The 18805-nt window shown below is 41.2% G+C and overlaps 1 protein-coding gene across 3 annotated transcripts in view; it reads left to right on the top strand.

Moving 5' to 3' along the window:
* The first annotated feature begins 3953 nt into the window (after window positions 1-3953).
* FAM171B (family with sequence similarity 171 member B) overlaps window positions 3954-18805 on the top strand; it is a 50407-nt gene continuing 35555 nt past the window's right edge. For 2 of the 3 annotated variants that reach the window (XM_061608263.1, XM_061608261.1), the window contains exons 1-2: window positions 3954-4422; window positions 4930-5064. In XM_061608263.1, coding sequence (XP_061464247.1) covers window positions 4203-4422; window positions 4930-5064 — 355 coding nt within the window. In that variant the 5' untranslated portion in view covers window positions 3954-4202. The remainder of the gene's footprint in view (window positions 4423-4929; window positions 5065-18805) is intronic. The other variant, XM_061608262.1, reaches the window with a different exon arrangement.

Here is an 18805-nt window from a genome sequence, read left to right as displayed (position 1 = left end):
ATTTCTGTTAGAAATAAGAATATATGTTGCCATAGAAAAGGACACAGTGCCAAAACATTGGAAGTGTAATTGGATTTGACTTTGCATGATGGTCATACTGGTAATGCTCTGGAAATGAAAAATCACATTGAAAAAGCAATAAACAAAATCCACCAGCACTTACAATTTAAGCCTTATATAAAACTGTGTGAATGAATAGTGTTTTAACTGTTGAAAACAAATAATACAGATCTATGTTGTAACTCACAGTAGCAATCAAGCCTATAGTGGATAGATTAGCTTGCTTTCTTGTATTTCTAAATTGGTCATTCCTTAATCACAAATCCACTGATGTTACAATTTTTATTATTATTTTGGAAAAGTCAGATATATTTTGAAATTGTTCACATAAACTAATTAAACCAATCTTTACTGTACATAGTAGGATAACTAATGTTGTTAAATGATGAATAAAATACTTATCACACTCTCTTCTTTCAATTCATTTACAATACATAAAGTGTTAGGATATAACTTCAAGCTCCCAAGAGTGCTTTATATTTTCTCCTGATATAAAGTAACTTTGGATCTGGGACTGCCTGGGACCAATTCATGACATCAATTTAATAATAGCTAGTAAAACTGGTGAATGGATGCTAACACTGGAGAAAAGAATAATAGAATAGTAGAGTTAGAGGGGTTTATAAGGCCATCGAGTCCAACCCCTGCTTAATGCAGGAATCCAAGTTAAAGCATACCCAAGAGGCGGCTGTCCAGCTGCCTCTTGAGAATGACATGTTTATTGTGCAATTATCACGTAGGCCTATATATGCCGGATTCACCCATTACAATGGCTCAGTTGTGATAATGCATGTAAAAAGATTATGTAAGAATGTGGAGATGTAGGAAATTAGATGAAGAAAGCTTGCCCACACTGCTGTTGGTAGGATCCATTGCCTCTTGTCACAGTTCCCTACATTGAATTAACGTCTCAAATTTGTGTGGGTTGGTCAATGGAAGAACAAATGACCATAGATGGCCTTTAACAGAGTGGTAACATTCTACAGCAAGTTGAAGACCCAGCATGATGCAGGGAAAGGCTGAGGAAACTTTGGCTCTCCAGATGTTGCTGGGCTACAACTCCCATCATCCCTGACTATTGGCCATGCTGATTTGGGCTAATGGGAAATTATAGTCCAACAACATTGAGGGCCAAAGGTTCCCCAGCCCTGGTGTAGTGATTAAAGTAGGAGTGAAGAAGCTGTGGGCCTCCAGATGTTGTTGTAGTCCAGTTCCCATAAACTCCAGCCAGCATGGCTAAGTGCCAGATTAGGACTGGGGAGACACTGATTCAGATCATACCCTACCATGATGCTCACTGGGTGACTTTGGGCCACTTTCTCTCTCAGCCTCAATTGCCTTGTGGTTGTTATAAGGGTAAAAAAGGTGGAGAGAATCATACAGACCTTACATTCTTTGGAGTAAAGGTGGGAAATAAATGTAACAAATACAGTGTGCATGTAACCACTTGCTCAGTTAGTTGCTGATTCTGTCCTATATATAATTGGTAAGAACTTTATTGGGTGGGTAAATTTAGCACACAGTTTATCAGGATGCTGCCCATGTGCAAATCTCTGCGCTGTGTGCATACTATCATTTGCATCTTTCCCAAATCTTCTTGTCCTAAAATTGGCCGGTTATAGCATCTTTTCTGTTTGCCTCAAGACTTAAAACAGCTGTGCCTGCTTTGAGAGGGAAAATTTTGTTGCCCCCTTAAAGCTGCATTTTGAGAAGTTCTAATAATCGCATTCTGTGGAGGAGGACCATTACTCAAAATGCTTAAGCAAGATCCTTAAGGACCATTAGTGACTAATAACCAGATGGTTTAAAGGATTCAGCCTTATGCTCAGGACATCCTAAACCTCTAAGTGCTAGACTAAAAGGATTGAACAACACACAGTAAGTGCTTATGCCATCAGTCCATAATTGTCAAGTGGATTCTGGTGCAAACCTACTGAAGACTCTAATACTGACCACCGTCTAGCTCTTGATTGGTGTTAGATTGTTCTGTGAGGTGTGTTGCTAGGATCTGTTGTCATGGCTCCCTACAATGTTAGTAGCACTGAACTAGTATTCCCTTAGAATTGTTTGGGATGATCATGTTCACTGCTATTGTACTACATCAGCGATGCTTCAGCTTTGCTGCGTCGTAGGCCATACAACTCATTTGGTTGTTCTTTGTGAACTAAATGTTATTACAGCTGCCTTGTTGAGAAGTTGTTTGAAAAGCTTCTGAACTAAAACTCGCCTTCTACAATGTACTTCACTTGGAACTATGAACACAAGGTGTGAAGAGAAAAAACTGTGGGCCTAGGAATCAGGTTCAAGCTAGGTTTGCACTTACCCCATTGTCACAGGCATTTTTCGGTCAAGGCATTGCTATCGCAGGCAACCTACATGGCAAATAGCTCATCACACATTAAGTTGCCTAATGGAGGAGCAGTGCTTGCACAAAATTCTTTCATAATGCCTTCCACTGAATGGCTGTAATACAGGAATTGGCCCTGAATTTTACTATCTGTGAATTGGAGTGTGGGCAACCTAGGCCTCCATCTGCACAATGCACTTAAAGCCCTATCATACCTCTTTAAACAGTCATGGCTTCCTATTCCCCTCACAGAGTTACAGTTCCAGAGTTCCCTGGGAAGAGGAATTGGTTGATAAAGTGGTATAATATTGCTTTAAATGTATGGGGTAGATGGGGCCCTAGAAAACCCTCTTCTCAGCCACAGCCTCACTGGCCCTGCTTCAAAAATTGCTTTTAAATATTTTTTAAAAAGCTTTTTTTTCTAAACAATATGGTTTTTTTAACCCTTTTTATTTAAGATATTTTTAAAGCTGTTTTAAAAAAATGTTTTTAAAGTTGTTTTGTTTTTATGTATTTTAAGCTCTGTTTTTATAATGTTTTAAAGTGTTTTTAGTGCTTTTGTTTGCCGCCCTGGGCTCCTGCTGGGAGGAAGGGTGGGATATAAATCAAATAATAAATAAATAAATATCCTTCTTGAGTGTTTTGAACCAGCTAACCATAGGCAGAGGCAGAGCCAACTAATTCCAGTTTTGTGCCCATCTTCCTCCCTGCTGTGTTCTAGAAGGACAGAGACTGAGAAGAAGGAAGCTGGCAGGCAATGCCATTCCCTGGACCGGTTGTAAGTAAGAAGGCAGGCATCTGAGGGCAGGCTAAGGGGATGGTGGGTCTGTGCCCCATTAACCCGAATATACCAGCCTCCGCTGCCTTCAACTCTGATAATGGAGAGAGAGGGGGGTGAGAATGTGTGTAGAAACTAGCCTATTGTGCAAAGGTAAAAATTATGGTTGTCGCTCTATTTTTGCCTCTAGCCTTGACCACGTGGCCCTCAGAAGGTTGCCCAGAAGGCAGTGCACCCCTTATGCTGGAAAATGTTCCCCACCCCTGCTTTAGTCCATTAGAACGAAGGTGCCTTGAGACGCGTGCATGTACGCGAGAGAGGAGAGAGCCCTTATAGAGATATGCCAGGTGGAGGGACCTTTTGAGACCACAGATTTAATAAGATTTAATAGGCTCATGTCCACAAAAGCATGGCCATATATTCCTTCAAGGCTCTTTCTTTCCCTTCGGTGGCAGCTGATGAAGCCACAGGAGCCGTGTTAGAGAAAGAAAAGAAAATCAGCAGATAAGTCACCCCTAAAATCACCAGACACCAACAAGCGGCCACTTTGCCAAGGCCACTGGAGAGTTTTGGGGAGGAATGCGGGTCCATGAGAGGGCTATGCCAGCTTTCCTGGAAATTGCTCCCCTCGTAAGAGGCAGGCGAGTTCGGGCGTGCTGCTGTGGCGGGGAGGGGGGAAGGTGGGCGCCTCCGTCCCTCCCTCTTCCCTGGGCGCCTCCCTCTAGTAAGCCCAGGTGAGTGAGGGGCAAGGCACGCTGAAGCTATATTAGTTGGCGGCTCCCTCTCCCTACTCCTCCCCTCTCCCTCTTCGTCACGTGTGGGCGTGCGGGGGCCGCCTCCTGCCCCACCGTGGGCGGGAGCGCGTGCGTGTGAGGGGGACTCAGAGCGGGTGAGACCCTCTCGCCGTGGCGGCTCAGCTGCCGCTGGGAGCTTCTTGCCCGGGCGGCCGCGCTCCTTCCTTTTTGGCCGCTCTTCCTCGGGCCGCAATATGCCTCCGCTGCCCTCTGGCTGGTCGCCATGCCGGGGATTTGCAGGCGCTTGCCGTCCTCCTCGCTTCTGGGGCTGGCTGCCGCGTCGTGTTTGCCGCTGCTACTACTCTTGCTGCTGAGGGTCCGCCCGGGCTCTGCAGCCTCCACTAGCGCCCTCGATCTGAGCCTCGGTAGGCAACCTCAGCAGCAGAAGGAACAGCGAGCCTCCCTATCGGGAGCATCTTCTTCTTCCTCAGCGGCCGTTCCAGGTACGTGTCTTCCCTTAGCGCTGCGCCCCTTACAAATATTTGCATCTTAGACCCAAATGCCCCCCCTTGAAAATCACTCCCGCCCCCCTTACGTTTTCCCCATATTGCATCGCACCCCATTTCCCTCCTCTCCCTCTTGCATCTTTTAATGTCCCCCAAGGCTGCAGTGCACACACTTTCTCCTTCCCCCCCTTTTCTTTTAAAGGGATCTGGATTTAACCTTGTGATCTGGATTATTGTTACTATTTAATAACGTGTTTTGCTCTCCTTTTTTCATCCGTTCATCCTGCATCCCCCCTTTTTTTTCTTCCAAGGAGGGCTTGCTCAAGCAGATCCACCATCGATGGCTTGCTACGCCCCCCCTTTTTTTTTAGAACTGGGAAGGTTTGTCGCAGCAGACCCGTTTTTACTGGGTTTGCCTAGGCAGCGCCGTTTGTCTCGGAAGGCTTGCGAGTTGCGCGGATAGGTTGCCCAATTTTTATAGACGGCCTCCTTGTTTTCTTGCAGAGTTTGCAGCAAGCCGAGATCCGCTTCCTCCCACCCGCCAAACCTTTTCACGACTTTTGCTATTAGACCCATCTCTTCTCTTCCGTGTGGATGTGTGCGATCAGGATGGCGCAGTGTGTTTACATAAACTAAAAGGTCGATATTTATTTAAAAGGCTACATGTTAATGGATCGCTAAAAGGAAAAGGGGTTGTCTTCTCCCTTTCCCAGGAATACGAGGGTGCAGTTTCAGTAGGATGGACCTAATACAAGAGCCCACTCCCTTCCCAATATTGCCTCATGCTTCCCTCCCCTTCCCCAATAATGCAATCTATTTCTTTATCCACACCCTTGATTTCATCATGTTGCCTTGTTTATATGGGCCCCCCTCCATGGATTGCATCATTCCTCCTTTACTCTCTAAAGTTGCACCTGTACATTGGTGCTTCCCTCTGTTTGCCTCAGTTGGGTGGATTCCTTATTTCCCTCAATGCCCTGTGCCTCTGCTGTCCCTTTAAATCCTGCAGTCTCCCCCTTTTCCCAGTAGACTGCCCTAGACGTGCATGTGCTGCTTGTTATTTATGGATAGTGTCACTGAGGAGGGGTCTTAGCACTGTGAGTTTAATGAAGCAGCTTTCTTGCCTCTTGGGGATGTGAATTAGCCCTCCAGTTGCTCTACCTTTCCCTCTATGGAGATTTAATAGCTGCCCTAGAGCAGCTGCTGCTATACTTTAAAGCTGATAGGAAAGGGGCTTCATTGGCATATTGTGACAAGATCTTTCTTCGCAATTTCCCTCTAGCCACAAAAGGGAAAATATTTGATTTTACTCATGGAAGAATCCTTTAAAAAAAATGATGGAAAGATGTTGTTTAAATGTGGAAGAGAAGCATTTTTTAAAGTTCAAAATGCATTGTGCATTATTTATCTTACCTGAACATTATTGGTATTTTACATAAGGGGAAATGTAGGTTTGAATTCAGCATTTTACTATATTCTATTTTCAAACTGTTCTTGTGCTCTTTCTTGGCATGAGTCCAAGTAAATGCAGTTTGTGACACCTCCAACAAGGAAGTTACGCATCTGGTGATCTATAATGCATCATTGGTGATCTAATTTGCAGAAATGAAGTTTGGCTGCTGATACATCTGTCTGCATTTTCTAATGCCAAATAATTGTGGCATTTTATTTTCTATTCAGAACACACACACACACACACACACACACACACACACACACACACACACACACACACACACACACACACACACACACACACACACACACACACACACACACACACACACACACACACACACACACACTCTCTCTCTCTCTCTCTCTCTCTCTCTCTCTCTCTCTCTCTCTCTCTCTCTCTCTCTCTCTCTCTCTCTCTCTCTCTCTCTCTCTCTCTCTCTCTCTCTCTCTCTCTCTCTCTCTCTCTCTCTCTCTCTCTCTCTCTCTCTCTCTCTCTCTCTCTCTCTCTCTCTCTCTCTCTCTCTCTCTCTCTCTCTCTCTCTCTCTCTCTGGATACAGTAGATCTTTTTACTATTCAGATACAGTGGTATTTGTTTTTTTAGAGGGGAAATAGGTCAAGATCTGAAAAGACATGCTATATGGTCAGCTGGAGAGTGGTCTGTAATATGTAAGATAATACTCTTTGGTAAGTATAGCTCAGCAAATTTGCGCTAGCATGTAATAGCTAGTATATGTCAAAACGTCTTCGATGACGGGCAAAATCTATGAGCTCACTTGCTTTTCAGAATACTCTGCTGAGCAAGAAAATGTGTCATTTCCCCCCCTTCTGGCAATAGTATATACAGAAATGTGGTGATGTTTCTGCTTGCTTCTAGAACAAGCCTTGCATTGCAACTTCTCCCACACTATAGTGATAGGTGCATAAAGCTCTATTGTAAAATCTTGTTTTTAATTAAAATACTTGTCTGTATATTTGAACTTCCAGATACTTGTTATTTAAGCCTTGAAGGACCATATCTCTATAATGTTATGTAAAGCCATAACTCTCTAGAGCAGGGACAGGGATCTGGTGGTCCTCCCATCAGTCTCAGCCAACCTCAACCAATGGGCAGGGATGATGGGAAATGTAGTTGAAGAACATCTGGAGGGCCACAGGTTCCATATACCTGGACTATAATTTCAAGAAGATGCTTCTTCCATAGTGAAGTCATGGCTCTTTCTTTAAGTAAGTGCTTAAGGAAGCTAGTATTCTTGTGAAACGTATAATCATATGACTAAATAGGGCCAATATTATTAAAACTAAGATACTTTGGCTCCAAAACGTATTACATTTGATTCTTGGGAGAATAAATAGAGCACTATTTTGAGTTATATTGAATTTCAGCCAAATAATGGTTGCTTTTACTATTTACTTCTGATAATGATCACATTTGGCACCTTGGATGCCAAATACATGACAATGGACAACAGGAAAAAAGTTATTTAAAGGCCTTTGAACCAGCTGAGATTGGTTTATACACCTCCTATATTATGACTGTTTTTTCTCCTATTTAAACTTACTGAAACTAGGCTCAGGATAGACAAAAGGACCCTCTTGAGATTATTTAAAACAGAAACTCAGATAGATTGCATGAAGCAAGACTGAGTAGCTAAATGAGAATAAAAAGGAATACAAAACCATTGGCTGCTGACACTCATTGTGGCTATGTCGAGAAAAGTTGCCTTTTTCTTGGAACGCTTAATTTTTTTTCATTCCTCCCCTGCCAGAGTTTGTTTTAAATCATGATTCAAATAACTTTTCTGAAGACTCCATTTTAATGATCACTAGTGAGAAATATTCTATTTAATCATCATTGTTTAGTAGAAGTACATTATTGTTTAATAGAACCTTAATACATATTCAGAGATGTAGGCTTCATTAGAAGGTGGGTACACATTAAGCAATTATTCTGCATTGTTTTCAGTTTAATTTTCATCAAAAATGGGATGATAATTTGGTCATTTTAGTACTAAACCAGAATGAACTTCTGAAGTCATTCAGCAGGTGAACCAGCTCCAACTGTTCAATTAATCATGATATTTTTGTCATGATGTGCCAGAATCACCACTACCAAACAGACGTTTAAATTGTACTAATAAGATTGTTTATTCTTCTGGTTAGTTTTCTTCTTCAACAAACAACAACGTTAACAAAACACCCACTTGTATTTTTGAATGGTTAACTATTTCAGTTTGTAAATAAATGTAAAGGTTTTTTTTAAAAAAATTAGCAATTTCAACCAAGTCAACATGAGAAATTTAAAATATGGGTGGTACAGTTAATTCAGTCGTCTTCTTAACCTTTGTCTTCCTTGTTCACTGCCTGGAAAAGAAATACAAGCTTTCCTGATTTTTCAGTTCCCAAGTAATTTCTCAATTTAGAATGAACTAGTCCAAAGGAAGAAAAAATCTCTCTACATGTGCAGAAGAGGCTACTGCTGTTAAGAGCTGGAATACCACTTGAGTGGTCTCCTCCTTGTTCATATCTACTCCATCTTCCCAAATTCTCTATTTATCTTCTCTGTGTTTGCACTTAGAAAGAGGCAAGTCCTTGAGAGAGAGAACATGCACTTCATGTATACCACCTGCAGAATAGGACTGATCAGATTATCTCCCATCTCCATAAACTGCTGTTAACATATTCAGATAATATCATTAGAAGTTGTATAATTAGTGTTAATGATGATATCTTTGACCTAGGCTCTTTTTAACTAATTGTTTTAAGACAATATTGAAATCTGATTTAAATTTTTAAAAAATCCAATTTAAATAAAAAATCTGATTTAAATAAATTTTAAAAACTGTCTTTTTTAACCTTTAAAAAAATCATTGATTTTTATCAACCCTGTCACCTGCTTGGTTCATATTTTGGAGATAATTCAGAGAGGGAGAGGGGTTCATTAGTTGGAAACTGCTCTGTGGTTGAAGAGACCATGATATTTAAAAAGATGAGTTGCAGTATACAGTACCTGTATCCCCTCGCTGGATCGTCACCTTGTAGTGGTGAGTGGGCTTGCATGTTTCAGTGAACTCTGAGAGCGATGCCGTTGGGAGTCATGTATTCCCAGCAGGGTCACCCATGGCGGTAAGGTCAAGGGAGAGGAACCAGACAAAGAATGATCCAAGAAAGAACAGGTGGAGGATAGCAATGTGTATGTTACAACGGTTGTGAAGGCAGATGAAGGCTGCAGCAGATAAAAGACTTCCAATCGTCGTGGTATCCCATGACATTGGATCAGAGCCTTTTTCTGTCAAGATTGTGTGTTGATTGTCGTGCGCCAGTCTCCCCACATAAAACAAATTCACGCACAGGTGTCTTCCAAGCAAACCAAACCAAACTGGAAACCTATGCCCTCTCTGTGGGAGGCTGTGTGGATCCAGAATTGGCCTCCACAGTCACTTACGGACCCAGTGTTAAAGACCTTACCCTGGAAGACAATCTTACTCGGCCACACGTGATCGCCCATGAATGAGTACCTGTATACTGGATGAGAGCAATGATGGGGGAATTATGTGTCTTGCTGCACAAAAACTGAAATTGTGCAGCAACTTGCCTAGCTGCCTCATATGTAACCAAGAGGTTTTGCTTATAAAGCTTGGTAATGAGGACACTGATTCTGACAGCTGAACAAAATTTGTCAAATTATTATATATATATATATAGTATTTTTCAACATTTATTTTAAGGGAGAAGATACAGAGACCTGGCAGGGCAGAGAATGCCAGAGTTCCTTTTTTGCTGGCTTGCTTTCAGTAGAGTGACTGCATTGCCTTCATTGTCGCTTAAACTATGCTGACCTGTACTGTGGGCATACCCTATAGAAGAGGGGAAGTCACGCTGCACTGAGAAGAATCCAGTCAACTAATTTTTATGTATGTGCTTAGAAAACAAGACAAACCATTCTTCTTCAATACACCATCTACAATATGAGATAACTACCTACTTTAGAGACATTCCTTATGATTACAACTACATGAAGCACTTTGAACTCTCTCAAGTGCTATATAAGTGCTAAGTGTTGTTGTTTTAAGTATTATAGTAGCAATGTGCTGACAGCCACTCGCATTCCTACTTTAAATGCTCGATCATAACCACTGGCTGAATTTCTGAGATCTGTAAGAATCCAAAAAATAAAAACTTCAATGACTCCTTTCATAATTTGAGTCTTTTTTTGGGGGGGGGGAATCCTAAGGCCTTATTGACAGAAACTAATACAGTGGAATTGGAGCTGCTTTAATACCTGGCTCCTTCCTTCAAGAGAGGAGGTTTTTGAGCTGTTCAGCTTGCTGGATATCTGTAGCAGAGATTTTAGCGGTAGTCTTTGTGTGACCTTCCTGATAATTTAAATCCATTTAAAGAATGTTTCAGTATCAGAAATGGATGATAAGATTCACTGAAGAGTCTTGGTAGGAAAGGAACATTAAAGACTGGTAAAGATTAGAGATTAGTAAGAAATAAGGAAAAGTGTTATGAAATTCAAATAAAGAAAAAGAAATTGAGAGACAGTGGAATAATGGGGAAATATAGAATAGTTTGGTATTGTGAAAGATGATAAAACTCTATGGGTGGGTGTGTATTCTTTTTATTGAGAAATGAGCACTTCTGAGCCAAGAACATTAAATATATTTATTTTATTTATTTAGAAAATTTATAAAACATTTAATTTTAAAAAAAGAGAGCCAGTGTGGTGTAGTGGTTAAGGTGCTGGACTACAACCTTGGAAACCAGGGTTCGAATCCCCACACAGCCATGAAGCTCACTGGGTGAACTTGGGCCAGTCACTGCCTCTCAGCCTCAGAGGAAGGCAATGGTAAACCCCCTTTGAATACCGCTTACCATGAAAACCCTATTTGTAGCGTCGCCATAAGTCAGGATCGACTTGAAGGCAGTCCATTCCCATTTTTAATTTTAACAAGTTAAGTGATGTACATAAAATAATATAAAATACTTGTCACTAATACCGAGATCAGCAGAATTTAAAAAGAAAGACTAAATTATGTGTCCAGATAGGTTTGACCCAGAAAAGTTTTCAGCAGATGTCTAAAACAATATAGTGAGGTTCTCTGCTTGATATTAATAGGCGGAGTATTCGAAAGCACAGATGCTGCCATGCTAAAGGCACACACTTAATACACTTTTGCTTTCACTGCGGATTTACACGCCTTTGCTCCTTGGAAAGTTCTTTTCTACCTAAAAACAGCTGGGCAGCAGCACTCACCCCCCCCGCCACCACCTTTTGTCTCCGTTTGAAAATCTGTGGGCAGCACACCTCTAATTTTCTAGGTCACAGGAGTTCATCTTGGCAGAAATCACACAGTTGATGACACTGTTGTTTGTCAAAGGCAGTAGTATTTGTGAAAATACTGTCAGTTAATAATGTCACTTTGCAATACGCGGAAGGCAATGGGAAAAGGGAGAGCTCAAGTTGAACAACTAAAAATGCTATATCAGCCTTTCCCAGCCTGGTGCTCTCCGTATGTTTTTGACAAAAATTGTCATTATCTCTGATGATTAGCCAATCTGGCTGGGGCTGATGGGAGTTGCAGTCCAAAACTTCGAGAGGGCACCACCTCTCCATACCCTCACCTCTCATGGTCTTGCAATGTTTCCCCAGTCAGCTTGGTTTTGTTTCTCAGAAAAAACAACTGAGTTTTTTGGAGTTACTTGGAAGGGAGTTTGTGATCCACCTCGCGATGCGTTGTTAACAAGCAACTGGGAGACATGATAACCTTCCCCCAAATCACCCCAATTTGCCTTGTAAGTTGGGGTGCACACAGATCCAATCCACACCCCTACTTTACACATGTTATTTCTCAGGGTATTCAGATTACTATGATAACACTTTTGACCAGTTAGACTGAGATTGTGTTAAACCTCCGCGTGTTAAACAAATGTATGATGCATTATTTCAGATTCTGGCCTGGCAACCTCCATTCACGTTGCTGAAAACTTGAGACTAGACTAAGGACTGGTTCACACTTGCCACAGGCTCCCTTCCTCTTCGCAATGCACAGAACTTTTGAATACTTTAGCCAAGTAGGATTCATTGTTTCTGTGAACAAGAGGTTCCTTGTGGTTGCTCTACAGAGTATGTGTCCCCTTTGATTAGCATGATCCTGGCAGACTGAAAAAGTGTCACTGTGATCATGCAAACAGTGGTAGCTGCATGTGCCGTCATGATAAAGAGGCAGCAGTATATACAAATAGTGCCTCTGCATTAGCATGGCCTGGCTGAGATGTTTGGCCACTGGCAAGTGTTTGTGAAAGCTGTCTTCAAAGATGGTTCAGATACTATAGCTGGTAAACAGCACGACAGTCCACCTCCAGGCAGGAATGGGGGTTTCCAGGAAAATTTTGATTTGGAAACTTTTTCAATGCAAATTTGAGTTAATTGCATTGGAAAATTTTCAATCTGCATTTAAAAAAAAACATTCTGATGCCCTAGACTAGAGAGTGATCTAATTCAACATGTGAGGTAAAACTTTGAAACTGCCAAGCATGCCTAACATTGTATTTGCAGTTGGCATCCACACAATGATTTCCAGCCCACATCACTGACTAGGATTACATTGTAGTTGTCTGTAGTAGCTTTCCATTGTCTTCCAATTCCAACTGAAGAGACTCCATCTTTTCCTTTCATGTTCTTTCTCAAATCAACAGAGTATGTTGCCTGGACTGTGCTAGCATGGCCCTACCATTAGGCTGTCCCCTACCATTAGAGATAGATCAGGTGTGGTTTCATTTCAGTATTTTTAATACTTGGGGAGCAACAGACCTTCTAGGTTTCACAGAGCCATCTTAGTTGGCTGCTATGGAAAGCAGTGATCCAGCAGGGCTGTTCTTATGTTCTCATATATTGTTTTCCCTGTGTTTTCAACTGTTTGTAGCTTGCTGTAAGACAAAGCATTTGAAATAAATACATAAATCATGTTGTCTCATTAAGGAGTTGCTTTCCCATTCTTGCCCTTGATCATTGTAATCCATGCTGATTCTGTTTTATTTAACCTGTAGTATTTTTATTCTGTTTGTATTCCTTCACCACCACCATCACCACCACTCCAGTTATCATTTCTAAGTGGTTATTTGTATATGCTCATTCAAATAATAATGCCTTTTGGTTCCTAAGAAAGAAAGCAAAAGTTTTAAAAATATATTGGAAGATGAAATCCTAAACTTGCTTAATTTGGAAGCAGACTCAAATTAACATTGTCACTGATATCCAAGAAAATATGTAGGCTGGGATCCGAAGAGTTGTGCCCAAAGGCTTGAGCATGCCCAGTGGGTTTTTAAACTCCTTTTCTTCGAACAGTAAGCCATTATGCTACATCTCAACTTGCTATTGAAAGCTCTCTCCCTGCCTCAAAAGGGATTTACTACATGACATGTGAGGCTACATGTGAAACACAACCCTCAAGCCCTCTTTGGCACATGGAGCTAGTTATGTGGCTCTTTGGCTCCCAGTCCCAATTTTCGTTTTGTATTCTTCCTTGTTTCATCTTTATCACTAGCTAATTTTGTAGGAAATTGCTTCAAAATTAAGAAGTATACACTCTTACTACCAGCTTGTTGTTGTTATGTGTCTTCAAGTCGATTACGACTTATGGCAACCCTATGAATCGGCAACCTCCAATAGCATCTGTTATAAACCACCCTGTTCAGATCTTGTAAGAGGGTAAATAAGTTAAGGCTGCAATCCTGTACACACTACAGGTAAGTCCCATTGTAGTCAATGGGATTTATGTCTGAGTAGATATTTTAGGATTGCATTCCATATATCCCTTAAAAACTTAAAATGTCTGCAATTAATGTTCAGCTAAATTTACTTTAAATATATTTCACAGATTCTAATACCAAACCTTGCAATTTTTAACAGATGTATCACCAAGCTATGAAATTAACTTGTCTTGCACATGACAATTCTGTTTCTACAAGTATTAATGAAATACCATAAATTGCTTGCATCAGAAATGTGAAGTCATTTAAGGTAACCGCAAATGTTTTTCTGGGCTAAAGAAATTAATCCCATGGCAGAGCTTAAAGTTCCCTAAACTGATGTTCAAATCTTGTCCCTTCATTTTTATCCTTTGTTCTTACAAGTGAGAATCTTCTGGCTGTCATAACCAAAACATCATTCTTCTGGCTAGAACAGTTGCATTTTAGAACTGTATTAAAAGTTGGTTATGCCAGCTGGAATATTTGGGTGTTAATTCCCATTGCCCAGGTACCAAAATTGCACACTCCATCCTGCTGTCTCTCTGTCTCTCTCTCCCCCTGCCCCCCCCCAATTTATTATCTTGGGTTATGCAGGCTGCATTAAAGAATGTCATTTTTTTAAAAAAAAATCACTTGACTCTGCCAGCAAGAAGCTCACATTCTAAAAGGAAGATAGATGGGTGGGAAAGGAGAGACAAGGATAAGAATAGCTGAATGTGAGCAAATGGTGTTATGCATACTTAACATTAGCTATTGTTTGTTTGTTTAATATCCTGCCATCCTGAAGGGACCCAAGGCAGCAAACAAAAACACTAGAAGCACTCTAAAACATTTTAAAAAGTAAAAGACTTTAAAACATACTAAAACAAAATATCCTTAAAAAAAATTAAAACAAAACAGTTTTAAAAACATCTTAAAAAGCAATACCAACAGAGACACAGACTGGGATGAGGTCTCTACTTAAAAGGCTTGTTGAACGAGAAAGGTCCTCAGTAGGTGCCAGAAAGATAACAGAGATGGTGCCCATCTAATATTTAAGGAGAGGGAATTCCAAAGTGTTGGTGCCACAACAGTTGCAAACAAGGATTAAGGGGTTTTGAAGCCAAGGGTATATGAGAAAGAGGGGGGTAGACAAGAGGAGAGTGAAAGATGCAGGGAGAGAATTTTAACAAATAGGAGGTAATGAAGGAGGATGGCCCTTTAGGCAGCTGAAGGTGGAAATGTTGGAGGAATGGAGGCAATGAATAGGGATGTAACAGGAACAAAAACCAAAGATAACCTGGGGTAAGTCGATGGCAACCTTTAAAGATAAAGGCATGGAGTCCATGGCAGAAGCCAAGTGACAGGATTTGAAGGAATCTTGTGGAGTCAGCACAGAGAGAAGTGGAAAACAGTTGTCAGTTGAGGTTTGGATAGGTCGGAGACGCTTAAAATGTGGCAGAAAGGCCAAAGAGAAGAAGGCTGTGGTAGTCAAGGACCACATTCACAAAATATATTTATTCCACTATTATTCCACTTTAAACAGGCATGGCTTCCCCCCAAAATTCCTGGGAGGTGTAGTTTGTGAAGGGTACTGAGGGGAGACCCCTCATAGAGCTACAATTTCCCAGAGCTCACTGGGAAGAGAGATTGATTTATAAATCACTTTGAGAATTGTAGCTCTGCAAGGGAATAGCAGTCTCCTAACAATTCTCAGCAGCCTTCACAAACTACCCTTCTCAGGATTCTTTGGAAGAACCCATGTCTATTTAAAGTGGAATAATAATGGAAAAAATGTATGGTGTGAACTTGGCCAAGGTAGGAGACAACTACAATATGAACCGGAGCTCTCGTCAAGGGTAGAGGAATGAGAGATACCTGAATGATGTACAGGGAGAAGCAACATGAATTTGCAATGGGTTCCTCTCTGCATTTACGGTGTGTCTCCCAGGTTGGCACAAAGTGAGATGCTAACCCCTCCCTCAAGCTAGATAATTGGTTGAGGGCAGGAGGAATTCTGTCTCTCACATTGAGAGACCCACTCCCTCCCTGAGTGCTCTGTGTTCTGTGTTCAACTTGGGACGGATGGGGTATAGTTCATTATGCTTATCCACAGAGCTGTTACTGGGGAAATAATCCTGGTTGCCAATAGCAGTTGCATTTGTGGGACTCTGCCAAGTGGTCCTCAGGGTTCTTTTAATCTATGCAGCATAAGAAGAGCCTGTTGGAACAGGGCAGTGGCCCATCATCTAGTCCAGCATTCTGTTTTCACAGTGGCCAACCAGAAAGGAAGCCCACAAGTAGGACCTGAGTGCAACAGCACTCTTCCCCACCAGTGGTTTCCAGCAACTAAATCAGAAAAAAGTTTTACAGTGGCAATGTCAGTGTTACACCTTACAGAATATTATTCTTGTATTTATGCGCAGCCCCTCTTCCAAGGAGTTTAGGGCATGTATATTTGTGGTTAACTCATTTTATTCTCTTAACAATCCCAAGAGCGAGTCCATTGTCACACAGTGAAGGTGGGATTTGAGCCCATGTCTCTTTGGTCCAAAGCCTAACATTATTGAGCACACTAAGGGTGGTGAATCTGTGGCCTTCCGGATGTTGTTGGACTCAATCTTACATCATCCTTGACCATTGGCCATACTGGCTGCAACATCTAGAAGGGCCAGTGGTTCCCCAACCCTGCACCCCACTATACTGACTCTCACATTTTTTCCCAGGCTTCTACAGCTGAGGCATTATGCCACCTTGATGGAAGGTGGCTGAATCTGACAGAACAAATGAGCAACCGTTGTATCTTTATTGTGCGAAAAAGAATGATTGTTGGGAAAGCACTTGGTTTATTTATTAAGCCATGATCCTCTGGTTAGTTTTTTTAAAAATGTTTTTGTTCTGATAGTATGCAAACCTCAGTATTTAAGGCAGCCTTGAAGTGTTTTTGAAATTATAGAGCGGAGTTCACAATTTCTCTGGAATTATGGTCTGTTTCATAACTATTGTCTGCAAGGAGTCAAGCTAACAAATTATCTTAATTCTTTTGAAAAGCTTATTGGCTGCTTGCCCTCTTCTTTACTTGTGGCTCTATGTTTGCCTCCATTGATTATTGTTCTATGAAAAATTTAGTGAACAATGTTGAGAGAAAAAATGGTTTCCACAAATCAGTCTGCTCTCATGTAAATATCAACTTTGGCCTCTAAATATTTTATCGGGCATATATTATTTATTATAGTGGATGTAGCTTTTAAGGTTCATGGGCAGAGCCTGAGTTACATTGAGAACTGGTGTCTCATACATAACATTTCTGAAACAGAAAAGGGGATGTTGGGAAATAGCATATTTTTAAAGATGTCCTGCTTTGTGCATATGTACGCTGAAGTCTTCTCTGATTTGAATAGCACAATGTAAGATGATGTTTACTGCATGATAGGCAAATTCAGTAAATGTGCTAATGCTTTTGTAGTAAGTAGCACATTAGCAATTCAAATTGTATTCTGTGGTCTGGAATATGTTTATATTATATATGTCTGCTACGTAATGCCTACTGCAGCTTGTTTTTATGTGATTTGTCACTGAGAAGAAGAAACTGGATGGGCTTGCACCTTATTATATATTTTGTACCTAATTGTTTCTCATCAATGCTTCACCTCCTGTTAACTTCCAGTGATAGTTATATGCTGTGTCACATGTTGTCCCATATGGTGGGTCTTGCCACATGGATAGCCAGTTGTTGGTAGGTTCTGGCCGTGCATTGTTTTAAGTTTTACTGAGCACCTAAAGCACTGGCAGTTGGCCAGTTCACCTTGAGAAACATTTTAAAATGGAAACTATATGGCAAACATCTGCTTTTATTGAGAAATGTGATGGAGGATGCTGGCCTTTGCATAGTGATATGCCTAGAATAGTAATGAAAACTTGGGTTTTTCAGCTGACACTTTCTTGTAAATAGCCCATAGCCTTGACTGGGGAGTTCCGTTGACAAAAATGTTGTGACTCTCCCCACCCCACCCCTCCAACATTCATGTCAAAGCTTGAACACATGAGTATACAAACCTATCTTACACTGAGTCAGACCATTTGCCTCCATAGTCTAGTACTTTCTACTTTGATTTGTCAGCAAAGGATGTTTAAGATCTCAGGCGGAGATCTTTCCCAGGCCTCCTTACCTGAAGTCTTTGAACTGGAAGTCCCAGGATTAAAACTGAGACTCTGTGCACTGCACAGCATGTGCTGTGCCACTGAGCTATAGCTCCTTGTCTTTTAAGAGTGGCCTCCTTACTACATATGGGACACAAGGGTGTGCAAGAAAAGCCAGCCAGTTGCTTCCAGAAAAGCATTAAGTATAGACACGCAAAGTACCTTTTCTGCTCCCAAAGAAAACCAGACATTGAGCTTTTCTTGTACACAGAGATGCATGTAATACTTATTTGTGCCAGCCTTGCATTTAAGCACTCACCTGGTAGTCACATGTAACAAGGAATTGCGTGTAGCCAAATACATGAAATTAACTGAAGAGGGCTGGTGGAGGAGGGATGGAGTGCTCTGTCCCTCTTCTGTCCCCAGCAGAGAAACCAAACACTCTCCTCCACACCCAGCAGAGGAATGGAACAGGCTGGTGGAGGAAGGACAGAAGTCTCCTTCCCTCCACTACCAACTCCCAGCAGGCTAGTACTTTCTTTTTTTGCAGGCTACTAAATTTTGTGAATTTATTTACATGGCTTTGTGTTGGAAATAAATAACCTCTTGTCAAAAGTTCCTATTGGCATTAATGAATGACTCTCAACTCTCCTGTTAAAACTTGCCAAAAACCAGCTGGCAACTATTCTAAGTGCTTATGCACCAACATTAGATGCTGATGAAGACATCAAGGAAAATTTTTATAACCAGCTGGACACCATCTCATTAGAGATACCTAAGGAGGATAAAATTATCCTCTTGGTTGATTTCAATACAAGAGTTGGGCGTGATTTCGATTTATGACCAGAAACCATTGGGAAAGAAGGAGTTGGCAATAGCAACCTGAATGGCATTCTACTTCTGACTAAATGTGCAGAGCATAATCTTGTTATTACAAACACACACTTTCATCAGAAAAATAAATTTAAAACATCATGGAAGCACCCTCGGTCAAAACACTGGCATCTCCTGGATTGCATAATTGTCTGTGCCAGAGATCGGCATGATGTA

The sequence above is a fragment of the Rhineura floridana genome, chromosome 2 (genome assembly GCF_030035675.1).
Source record: "Rhineura floridana isolate rRhiFlo1 chromosome 2, rRhiFlo1.hap2, whole genome shotgun sequence".
Lineage (NCBI taxonomy): Eukaryota > Metazoa > Chordata > Lepidosauria > Squamata > Rhineuridae > Rhineura > Rhineura floridana.
The sequence above is the reverse complement of the archived record's forward strand: the minus strand, read 5'-3'. Positions and strand labels throughout refer to the sequence as shown.